General features: G+C 58.6%; 1 protein-coding gene across 1 annotated transcript in view; it reads right to left on the minus strand.

Moving 5' to 3' along the window:
• PEPD (peptidase D) overlaps positions 1–12,407 on the minus strand; it is a 119,290-nt gene that overhangs the window by 100,320 nt on the left and 6,563 nt on the right. The window contains exons 2-3 of the mRNA XM_080644309.1: positions 8,278–8,461; positions 5,872–5,999 (exon numbers count right to left, since the gene is read on the minus strand). Of these exons, the coding sequence (XP_080500435.1) occupies positions 5,872–5,999; positions 8,278–8,461 (312 nt within the window). The remainder of the gene's footprint in view (positions 1–5,871; positions 6,000–8,277; positions 8,462–12,407) is intronic.

Below are 12,407 nucleotides of genomic sequence, written 5' to 3' on the forward strand. Positions count from 1 at the left end.
GGCTCCAGGGGGAGGAGGACATAGGCTCCAGGGGGAGAGCCCAGGCTCCAGGGGGAGGGCCCAGGCTCCAGGGGGAGGAGGACATAGGCTCCAGGGGGAGGGCACAGGCTCTGGGGGGAGGAGGGCATAGGCTCCGGGGGGAGGGCACAGGCTCTGGGGGGGGGGGGAGGACATAGGCTCCAGGGGGAGGAGGGTATAGGCTCCAGGGGGAGGGCCCAGGCTCCAGGGGGAGGAGGACATAGGCTCCAGGGGGAGGGCACAGGCTCTGGGGGGAGGGCATAGGCTCCAGGGGGAGAGCCCAGGCTCCAGGGGGAGGGCCCAGGCTCCAGGGGGAGGAGGACATAGGCTCCAGGGGGAGGGCACAGGCTCTGGGGGGAGGAGGGCATAGGCTCCGGGGGGAGGGCACAGGCTCTGGGGGGGGGGAGGACATAGGCTCCAGGGGGAGGAGGGTATAGGCTCCAGGGGGAGGGCCCAGGCTCCAGGGGGAGGAGGACATAGGCTCCAGGGGGAGGGCACAGGCTCTGGGGGGAGGGCATAGGCTCCAGGGGGAGAGCCCAGGCTCCAGGGGGAGGGCCCAGGCTCCAGGGGGAGGAGGGTATAGGCTCCAGGGGGAGGGCATAGGCTCCAGGGGGAGGGCATAGGCTCCTGGAGGAGGAGGGCCCAGGCTCCAGGGGGAGGGCATAGGCTCCAGGGGGAGGGCATAGGCTCCTGGAGGAGGAGGGCCCAGGCTCCAGGGGGAGGGCATAGGCTCCAGGGGGAGGGCCCGGGCTCCAGGGGGAGGGCATAGGCTCCTGGAGGAGGAGGGCCTGGGCTCCAGGGGGAGAGCTAACCAAAACTACCCCTGCGATCAGTGGGCAGGCCAGGGAGAGGCTCCTGAGGATCCTGGCAAACCCCTGGCCAGGCCTCAGGCTGCCAGACCAGGCTCCCCTAAACCACTGGGAGTAAGAGCCAGAGGAACTCCCTCAACCCTCCTCACAAAGACCTGCACCCCCATCAGTGCCCCACACTCTCTCTTGAAGACAAAGACAGACAGAGCAAAGCCACCAGACAGGCTGAAGCAGCCTTGATCCTTGTGACCCAGGTGTATGTACAGGGTGGGGGGCAGTAGCTAAGAAAAACCACATACAACACACTACAGACATCATATACACCAAACCACATGCCACACCATACACACACCACCCACCCTCACTCCACCCCTCCACTCCTGTGCACACACCCCCTACCCCCATGCACACACACCACCCCACTATACACACCCCCACCCCCATGCACACACACACCACCCCCACTACACACACCCCCATGCACACACACACCACCCCCACTACACACACCCCCACCCCCATGCACACACACCCCACCACACTACACACACCCCCACCCCCATGCACACACACACCACCCCCACTATACACATCCCCACACCCATGCACACACACCCCACCACACTACACACACCCCCACCCCCATGCACACACACACACCCCCACTATACCCACCCCCATCCCCATGCACACACACACACCACCCCACTACACACCCAACCCCCATGCACACACACACCACCCCCACTACACTCACACACCCCACACATACCATCCCTGTGCACACACAACCCACCACCCACCCACACACCATACATGCACACACACCACATAGGCAAACACACACACACATATCCGTTCCCATCACAAAAGAGCAGTGCTCAGGGCCTCAGGCCTGGAGAAATTCGCTCACACCACCCCTGGGCAGTGCCTTCAGTAAGGTGACACCTTCCTCCCTCCAAATCCTGAGCCAGGCTCACTGTCTTGAGCTGGAACCAGGGACAGGAGCAGAATACAACCAAGTTGCAAAGGCTCTAAGAGGGTACCCCAACTTGGCCCAAAGTCACTCACCCTCTGCGGGTACTGACACTGTCCAAGGTGTTTTTCCTGCCTTTTCAGTTAAAGCTGCCATCAGCTAAGCCTGACTTTGACAAAAATGATGGGAACACTCTTGCATCAGAAAGGCACAGACTTGTGTAAGCAGACTCCACATAAAAACAAATTGGAAACTACCACACTCCTGTCCCAAAAACTTGGGGTGAGGAACAGGCCCAGCACCAGGCTGCCCACATGGCCCTCAACATCTGTGGCCAGACAACAGGACAGGCTGTTTACGCAGGAAGTGGCAGATCTGCAGATGGGGGTGTTGTTTCCCTGGGCAACTTTATCTGCCAGATGGATTTTCAAAAGCCATCAGATAGAGGCTCAAAAGGAAGCTGAGGAGCTGAAGGTCAAATGTCCGTCTGCTGGGCTTTGATTGCAAAGGCCAGGCAATCCCATAAGACTCACTCCTCCCGAGCTCTACTGAGTATGAGAGCACCTGGAAATGGCCACACATCAGATCGGCCTCTCTCCAACTCCAGCTCCAAGCAAGCAAGCCCTCAGTAGTGCCCTGTTCCCATCATGCCTTCTCTCCCCAACGCGCAGGACAGGAGGACCAGGAGTCGGTCAGAGCAGAGAAAGTAAGGCCACCACGGGAGCCAGGCCTGCAGGAGACAAGGCTGAGCTCAGCACTGAGCCCAACACCCTTGGGACCACCGTGCTCCGTCTGGCTGCCCAGCGTGCACATGGAGCCTTTCTGACAGGCGGACCCATCCTGCAGACCATATGTACCCTCAAAGGCCAGCCAAGCTTCTACGTCCACACTATACAATCAGCTGGCTTGGCAAAGCAGGACAGACTAAAAGAGAACTTGTAACCGTGGCTCTGAAACCCAGCCGTGGCCACACACAGAACATTATTCCTATATCACTGAAGATTACCCTCCGGAGGAGCCAACTGCTAATAGCTGTCCCCTGACCAACCAGGTTCTGGGCATAAACCCTCGTCAAGTGCCCTTGGCCCCCAGCTGGTGGCTGCGGTGAGATTCCCTCAGGCTTCCCACTGGAAGGTAGGGTCCAGGTTTCTCCTCCAACAACCCTGGAGGATGCCCACCCTCCAGGACAGGCACTCCCTGACTTCTGCGTAAAGAAGCAGACAGACACACAGATGAGGAGATGCACTCAGAGCCCCACCCCACGTCCAGACAGAAACCCTGGTCAGGCCCTCCTTCCACCACTGTCCACGCCCACATGGCACGGAGGAGTCAGGAGGCTGAGAGGGCATGGGCGCCACCAGGCACAGGGGCCCTGGCTAATCCTGGACATGTCACTGGCAAGAGGAGCTGAGGCTTCAGCTCTGTGATCCCCTCGGATGCAGGAAGGGCTCTGGGAGAATCCTCTGGGGAGACCAGATCTAAGCTCCCTTCAGGAAACTCCTCACCAAGACTGTTTCAGTTACCAGGGCTTCAGCACAAACCACCTGGCATGTGGGGGAGCACAAAAACATACACCTCGTTCATGAACTCATGGCAGAGCCCAGAGAGGCGATGGCTCCACAGGGTCTGGGACCTCAGAGGAGGACTCGGGGGCTGGGCTTGGAGTCACCGCTCTTGTGGGAGGTGCCTCTGCTACTCTCCACATGGTCTCTCCACATGGGTGAGTTTGGGCTTCCTCACAGCACAGCAGCTGTGTCCAGGGCAAGTGTCCCACGAATGAAGACCAGGCAGAAGCCACAGTGCACTTGACAGTCCAGCTTCAGAGGCCACACGGTGACCCTGCCACGTCCCGCATCAAGGCAGCCACCAGGTCCTGACCGAGTCAAGCAGGAGGGAAAAGACTCCACCTCTCCACAGGGAGTGGTCATTTCTGGAAATTATAAACCGTCTGTTCCTGGCATCCTCACCACCTCATTTCATGGTCACAAATGTAACCATCTCCACAGTGACAGGGCCACACCAGTGGCAGTGTCGCTGTTCCACAGATAGGAAATCAGAGGCCCCACAGTGGCCAGACCTGCTCTGTGGAGCGACCACACTGAGCTGTCAGCAAGCTTCCAGCAAGACAGGCCATGGACCTGCACAGGCCAACCCCATTTCCTCTTTAAAGCAGGCAGTCATGGGGATTCAGCCAGGAATGGAATAAAGGTCGACTGTGAAGGTCACAACACGAGGGGAGGCAAGAGCGCGGTGAGGCCAGAGCCACCTACCCAGGAGCACCTGCGTGGCCTGGCCTGGGTCTGCTGAGCTAGCAGGAGAGTGCCCCGATGGACTGAGGAGAGCCTGCTCCAAGCCAAACCTGAGGCCCACTTCTCTGCCGCACAAGACTCACTCTGGGAAAAGCAGGCAGTCTAGCTCAGACGCCTCCTCCAAGTCCCCCTCCACATCCCACTCGGGGGGCTCTCACTGGGCCCTGCTCAGCCATGCCATCCCCTGCCCCTCCCTCTGGGAGAAGGCAGCAGACCTTCCAGTGCCCCCTCCCCCCAAAGCATTACACAGCAGGGAAACATTTATGTCATCTGCCCAGGGACGTCTGAAAGGACAAAACTTAAGTGGCCAGCCATCCACCGCAAAGGCCAATGGGATTGGGCATGTCCATTTCCCCCCTCCCTGCCCAGGGCCAAGCCAGGTGAACACCCTGCCAGGAAAAGCCCACCCGCTTCTCTCGTGCTGCCCATTCTGCTTGGAGCTGAGTCGTCACAGCACAATCGAAGGCCCAGGGCCAGGGGTCCTGCTAAGTGGGCTCAGAGCAGAACTGTTACCAGCTCATGAGGCGAACCCCTCAGCTCAAGGCAGCAGAGGAGGGACATGCCAGGCCAACAAAGGAGGCTATGGGGTTGGCACTGAAGGGCCGGTGGGGGAGGGCGGCACGTGAAGTGGAGGCGTGCAGGAGGGGCCTGCCCTGGCCCTCTGCACAGAGCATGTCCCTGCAGCAGCCAAGTGCCTTGTCATTCCAACCAGCCACAGACAGGCCTGCGCACCTGGTAATGAGCGCTCAGGGACACGAGGCAGTGAAGGCTGCAATTTATACATTAGCCCACAATAATCACTCTCCAGGCAGAAATGGCACGCTGGAAGGTGGTAGCCATTTAGCGGGATCCTCTGATCACCTCAAGTGTCCCCGGTTAAGTACAGCTTTTGCCTCAGCACCACTGCTGAGAGGAATGGCTGCTGAGAGAGGTGGACACGGCCAAGGGCCCTGGAGCTGGCAGGTGCCACGGGTGATGGGGGAGGGGTGTCTCAGCAAGGCCCAGGCCTCTGCTCCCACACTTCTCACACAGTGCTACCCCATCTCAGGTAAGCCGGCTAAGGCAGATTACACATCTGTGGCCCTGCGGAACTTAGCCAAGAGGCGGGCACACAGCAGGCATCCAGTAATGCCCTGCTGTTAGTGATGGGCCTCAGAGAAGGGCCCTAGGGCAGTGGTCGGCAAACTCATTAGTCAACAGAGCCAAATATCAACAGTACAATGACTGAAATTTCTTTTGAGAGCCAAATTTTTTAAACTTAAACTTCTAACGCCACTTCTTCAAAATAGACTTGCCCAGGCCGTGGTATTTTGTGGAAGAGCCACACTCAAGGGGCCAAAGCCGCATGTGGCTCGCGAGCCGCAGTTTGCCGACCACTGCCCTACGTTGTCCTCTCTAACTGGAACCAACTCCCACCACACCCACCGTGGGACCACCTTCCACGGAACCATGCAGGAGTGCTGGTCCACTGAGGCCAAAGCCTCAGGCACTTTAACAAAGCCAGGAATCCAGAATTTTAAGATTAATAAGCAGTACCTCTAAACAAACACGACCACAGTATGGCTCGGGCGCTGACACCCCTTCCCAACCGAGGGTGCAGGGCTCTGGCCCAGAGCAGGCTGTCAACAGGCCTGACCACTAACCCCCTCCACCCTTTGCTACTTTTCCCCTCCTTGCAATCCACAAGAGGGCCCTGCACCCCCACCCCTGGCCAGCCGGGGTCAGTGGGCACCGTGACATCACCCAGACTGCTCCTTACTTGCCCATCCAGGTGGCATGGCTGGCAGGAAGCCTAGGCACAAACAGCGTCGACTTCCCGGTGTCGATGTCAATCACGCCGTAGCAGCCCGGTTCAGTGACTCCGAATGCCCAATGAAAGAAGGACTCCTGTGGCAGGAACGAGGACCACGGTTACCCAGGCAGCAGGACAGAAACACGAGGATCAAGGGAGCTGGGGCACCTGCCTCAGGCTGGCCGCTCTCGAAGACTGGCCCCCAGCCTCATAAAACCCTCTATCTCAGCTTTCTGCCCCCACTCTGGCTTCGGGTTGCCCATCTTTTCCTTCCAGGGTTTGGCAGGGGCAGCCTAGCTGGCTCCTCTGGCACTGCTTTGAGCCTTTACTCATGATATGTTTCACGTACATGCCCCAGCCCCACCTGTACCCCCCACCTCACTGGCCACACTCCTTGGCCCTTGACAGGGCAGAGGGTACCCATGAGCACTACAGGTCCAGCTCAGCCCTGCACATGCCTCTCTGCCACCTGAATCTCTGCAACCTCAATGCCGCAGGCAGGCAAGATGCCACCTTGTCTTAGTCTGGACATCTGCACTGAAATGGATTCCTCCACTTAGGACTTCTTACTTCCTTCTCCCACCCCCGGGGCTGCTGCTGACTTCCGTGTTTAGCAATAAACACTGAGCTAAAATATCGGCAGAAAGGTATAGCAAGTGGAGGAGGAACTCTTCCAAAATTAACCTTGCAGAACATCAGTGATGGAGCCAACAGCTGAATTTAGGAGATCAGTTTTTAAACCACAGAACATGTAAACTTCAAGAGGCACCAAGACAAGTCAGAAAAAACTTTAGACCTCCACGTCTAGCAACCAGGGACTGCAGGCTTGTGACTACAACGAGACAGAGGGAAGCCTTCCAGCAGGAGGCGCTTTCAGTAAAAACACTGTCATCGCTCTCAGCAGTGGATCTCAGCCAGTCTGTGCCCTGTGGCGTGGACAGTCCAGCTGGGGAGGCCAGGCCTTGCCACCTCCTCTCCACACTCAGCTCCCTTCACGTTCCCCTGCCTCCTCCCTGACCTGGCTACGGGTGGCCATGTCCCATAGGCTCCTGGCTGCTGGGTGGCCATGTCCCCTAGGCCCCTGGCTGCTGGGTGGCCATGTCCCCTAGGCCCCTGGCTGCGGGTGGCCATGTCCCTATGCCCCTGGATGCTGGGTGGCCATGTCCCTATGCCCCTGGCTGCTGGGTGGCCATGTCCCCTAGGCCCCTGGCTGTGGGTGGCCATGTCCCCTAGGCCCCTGGCTGTGGGTGGCCATGTCCCCTAGGCCCCTGGATGCTGGGTGGCCATGTCCCCTAGGCCCCTGGATGCTGGGTGGCCATGTCCCCTAGGCCCCTGGCTGTGGGTGGCCATGTCCCCTAGGCCCCTGGATGCTGGGTGGCCATGTCCCCTAGGCCCCTGGATGCTGGGTGGCCATGTCCCTTCAGCTCTGCTTGTCCCCAGGGAGGTCCTAGAGTTCCCAGTGTGTCAGACCCCAGCTCTGGGCATGGCAGGGAGAAGAAAGCACTAGACTTGGAGTCTGGAGATGGGGTTCTAATTAATCCCAGCTTCACGCCTGGAGCTTCGATTTCCTCATCTGTAAAGTAGGTGCAATGCTAGGATCAACGAGAGTGGGGCCAGCTCAGGGCCTCCCTGGTTTTCCCAGTGAGCTCCTCTGTCGAGTGTCCTTGCTCCTATTCCTGGGAACTGGGTGATGTTAGCGATTCTCAGCCAATGCCTCCACATCCAGACTAGCTTCCTGCAGCTGGGCCACCTGCCACCCCACAGGTTTCCAGAACCTCAAGGAACTCCTGGACCGCTTCCCAGGTAAGGGTCGCAGGGTCAGCACTGGCCAAGCTGGAAAGAATGCCTGGGCCTCCGGCTCCTGCTCAGCACCCTGCTCACATGCCTCCTCCCTGACCTCTGCAGCCCTCGTCCTCCCTGCTGCCAGCAGAAGGAACTGCCCCCTGCCCGCGCCTCCATCTGCACCTCTCTCTGGCCCTGGGAAGCTGCCCAGCCCACCTTCTGCCACCCACTCCTATGGACACCATCCCTCCACCTGGAACACCCATCCCCAGCACCACTGGTCAGAATTCACCCTGGCCTCCAGCAACTACACCAAATGCTGCCTCCTCCATGAAGCTAGCCTGCTTGCTCCCCCAGGAATATTATCCTTCTGTACTCTGACCTGAGAGAGCTGACTGGCTGGTGACAGCTCTGCCCCAGGAATGCAGGCTTCCTTGGCGCCCAGGCCCAGGCCTATCTTCAGAGAGCCTCTCAGGGTCCCTCAGGAAACAAAGCTGCCCAAGGCCCTCCAGGCTGGGTGCTGGAGGAGGCAGGCAGCCACAGGAGGCCTGGTGCACGCCTGGAGTGGGGGAGCTGCAGGGGTGGGCTCACCTGACGGAAGAGGACCCCAGTGTCCGTGCAGTAGCGCTGCGTCTCCTCCCCACCCTGCAGCAGCACAACAGAGCCAGCCTGCACAGCCGGATTCCTTCGCAGACGCTCACACAGGCGCTGCCTGTTCAGGGCAAAGAGGGCCAGAGGCACCTTCAGGGTTTCGTTCCCCAGCCAAAACCAAGGTCTGCAAAGACAAGAGCACACACAGCCACACAGGCCTCTGTTAGCACCGGCAAGCACGTCCACCATGGTAGTCTGAGGTGACCAGAGGGCTAAGCCTGACATGGGACCCCCATTAGCACAAGGCTCCTCACCAACCTCCCGAGGACCACAGGGGCTTGTCAACCACAGCCTCCCCTACTGTCCCTGAGCACTGGGCACAAGGGGGGATGTCACCAGGGCAGGTGAGGTGCAGGGAGGGAAAGCCTGCAATGGTTTGGCGACATACTCAATTCCTGCCCTCAAGGACCTTACACCCATGGCTGAAAAAACAAGATCTGGCCCAAACAACACTGCTTCCCTGCCCAGGCGCCTGCATGCTGCCATCTTCTCTGCAAATCACAGACCTGCAGCCGGGCTGGCTGTTCCACACACACACACACACACACACACACACACACTCAGGACACTCCCCCCCACACACACACCCAGGATACCTCCTCCCACATACACCCAGGATACCCACCCTCCCACACACACTCAGGATACCCCCCCCACACACACACACACAGGATATCCACACACACACACATTCAGGACACACACACACACTCATGATATCCCCCACAGACACACATTCAGGACACACACACACACTCAGGATATCCCCCACACACACACATTCAGGACACACACACACACTCAGGATATCCCCCCACACACATTCAGGACACACACACACACACACACACACACACACACACTCAGGATACCCCACACACACACACACACTCAGGATATCCCCCACACACATTCAGGACACACACATACACACACAAACTTAGGATACCCCCCCCCAACACACACACACACTCAGGATATCCCCCACACACACACATTCAGGACACACACACACATACACACTCAGGATATCCCCCCCACACACACACACACACACTCAGGATATCCCCCCCACACACACATTCAGGACACACACACACCCCCAGGACAACTCCCCGCCACACACACATTCAGGACACACACACACCCCCAGGACAACTCCCCACCACACATACATTCAGGACACAAACACACACACTCAGGATACCCCCCACACACACACATTCAGGACACACACACACACACACACTCAGGATATCCCCCACACACACACATACATACACTCAGGATATCTCACACACACACACATTCAGGACACACACACACCCCCAGGACAACTCCCCGCCACACACACATTCAGGACACAAACACACACACTCAGGATACCCCCCCCACACACACATTCAGGACACACACACACACACTCAGGATATCCCCCCCACACACACATACATACACTCAGGATATCTCACACACACACACATTCAGGACACACACACACACTCAGGATATCCCCCACACACACACATTCAGGACATACACACACCCCCAGGACAACTCCCCCCCACACACACATTCAGGACACACACACACTCAGGATACCCCCCACACACACACATTCAGGACACACACACACACACTCAGGATATTCCCCCCCCCCACACACACACACACACACTCAGGATACCCACACACACACACACACACACTCAGGATATCCCCCCCACACACACATTCAGGACACACACACACACACACACTCAGGATACCCCACACACACACACATTCAGGACACACACACACACACTCAGGATACCCCCCCACACACACATTCAGGACACACACACACACTCAGGATATCCCACACACACACACACATTCAGGACACACACACACACTCAGGATACCCCCCCCCCCACACACACACACACCCAGAACACCCAGGGCCAGGCCTAGGAGTGTGTGCTGAGTGACCAAGGGGAACCATGACAAGATGGGCCTGGGAGTGGCAGCCCCACAGGTGCTGACCTTAAGGAGAGCAGCCGGCAAGGGACTGGCTGCTGAGACTCACAGGGATGGGAGGAGCCAGGCTTGGCAGAGCAGGTAGGTGTATACCCCCACCTATATCCCCACCCCCACTGGCTTCCATTTTCACTGAGTTACACAGCTTATCTTCCCAGCACCCACTCCCCAAACCCCACCAGCCTCTGGACACTCCCCACACCTACTCCCACAGCTCCTCCACTCGGCATGGCTGCCACCTCGATGCCTATTCCCTGCATTGCTCCAGCATCAATTTTCCCCTCTGGAGCATTCTCAGCATCCAGACACACAGGAACCTCACCTGTCTTTAAAATCCTATCCAATAATCCTATCTAATAAAGAGGGAATATGCTAATTGACCCTTAAGCCACTGCAAAGATGGCAGCACCCACAGCCAAAAAGGAGGGAATATGCTAATTGACTGCCCCACCCTCAAAGATGGCAGCGCCCACAGCCAATAAGGAGGAAATATGCTAATTGACTGTCACGCCCTCAAAGATGGCGGTGCCCATAGCCACAAGATGGCGGCGCCCAGCCCCCTCCTGCTGCGAGCCTGCCTCTGGAGTCCCCCAGTCCCCTCAGCCCCACAGCCGCCAAGGGCTGGCCCGAGGCGCAGGCAAGCCTCGGATGTCGGCGGCCCAACCACCCAGGGCCGGAGGCACAGGCAAGCCTCGGATGGCAGCTGCCCAGCCGCCCAGGGTCGCCCGAGGCTCAGGTAACCAGGGCTGGCCGAGGCTTGCACTGCTGGCAGTGGCAGCAGCAGAGGTGTGATGGGGGCATCGCCTTCCCCTGATCACCGGGTCACCTCCCGCCCCTGAGGGCTCCCAGACTGTGAGACCGGGCAGGCCAGGCTGAGGGACCCCCGCTCCAGTGCATGAATTTTCATGCACCGGGCCTCTAGTAAATAAACAAAAGCCCTTCCCTTGACTCCCATGCTCCTCCAGCAGTCTAGTTCTCTCTCCCCTTTGCAGTAAACATCCTCTGAAGCCACCTAAGCCCACCATCCCCATGTCCTGGCCACCATGCTCTCTCAAGGCACTCCATCAGGCCTCAGCCCAGCTCCTCCCTGCACTGCAGTGCCCACAGGCCTCTGGGTGCCCAGCACACTGAGGGCCACACTCTCTGCTGAAACCCTGCCCAGCTCCAGCCACACCGGGCTCCCTCCATCCTCCACTCGCCCTCCATGCTGGAGTTCCCATCTTCCACTGGGACCACTGCAGGGAACCCTCAACTGCTCTCAGTCCCAGATTCCCCCACAGCCTGGTTTGCACCATCCATAGGGGCCCTTCAAAAATGCACATCTGAGCAGGCACTCCCCTGCTCAAGCCTCCTGCTTTCGAGTGCACTCAGAACACAGCACAAGCTTACTCCCCAGCTTTGAGGAGCTGAGAACCAACACCCCAACTCGGCCTGCAAGGTGTCACTCTTCCCTAAACACCAGCACACTCCCCACCCCGCAAGGGCCTTTGTGCTGCTGTTCCCAGGGAGGAAAGCTCTCCCAGTGCTCACATCCTCATTTTCCCAGGTCTCTGCAGAGCCTCTTCCCAGAAGCTCTTCTAAAAACCCACCCAAACCTTACCCCCTGCTCACTTCATTCCTCTCTAGAGCATGTGTCACTGCCTAACATCACATGTTTATTGGACTGTTGGCCCCCCAGGTAAAATGTAAGCTCCAGGAAGGCAGAGACCTTGCCTCCTTCCCAGCACCTGGGAGTGCTGAATGCCTAAGAGCAGGAAGGAAGGGCAGCCCCAGCAGGTGGGGTGGGCCTAGGGGCCTGAGGGGGGCGGCGGGCATGGAGGCCGAGCACAGCCCAGAGCTAAGGTGAGAGTGAGGGCTCTGCCTGGGACGGCATGAGAGAGAGAGCCAAGCCAGGCACATGGAACTTCTCTCCCGGCGCTTGGTTTCAGAAAGGCAGCGGGCACCACATGCATTCACCGGGCTGTGGTGAGACAGGGCAGTGAGCCAGGACAAGGGGAACAGGGAAACTGAGACAGACAGCTGAACAAACTGCAGAGCGATTTCCAGCA

This window comes from Plecotus auritus (genome assembly GCF_963455305.1).
Source record: "Plecotus auritus genome assembly, chromosome: 10".
Classification (NCBI taxonomy): domain Eukaryota; kingdom Metazoa; phylum Chordata; class Mammalia; order Chiroptera; family Vespertilionidae; genus Plecotus; species Plecotus auritus.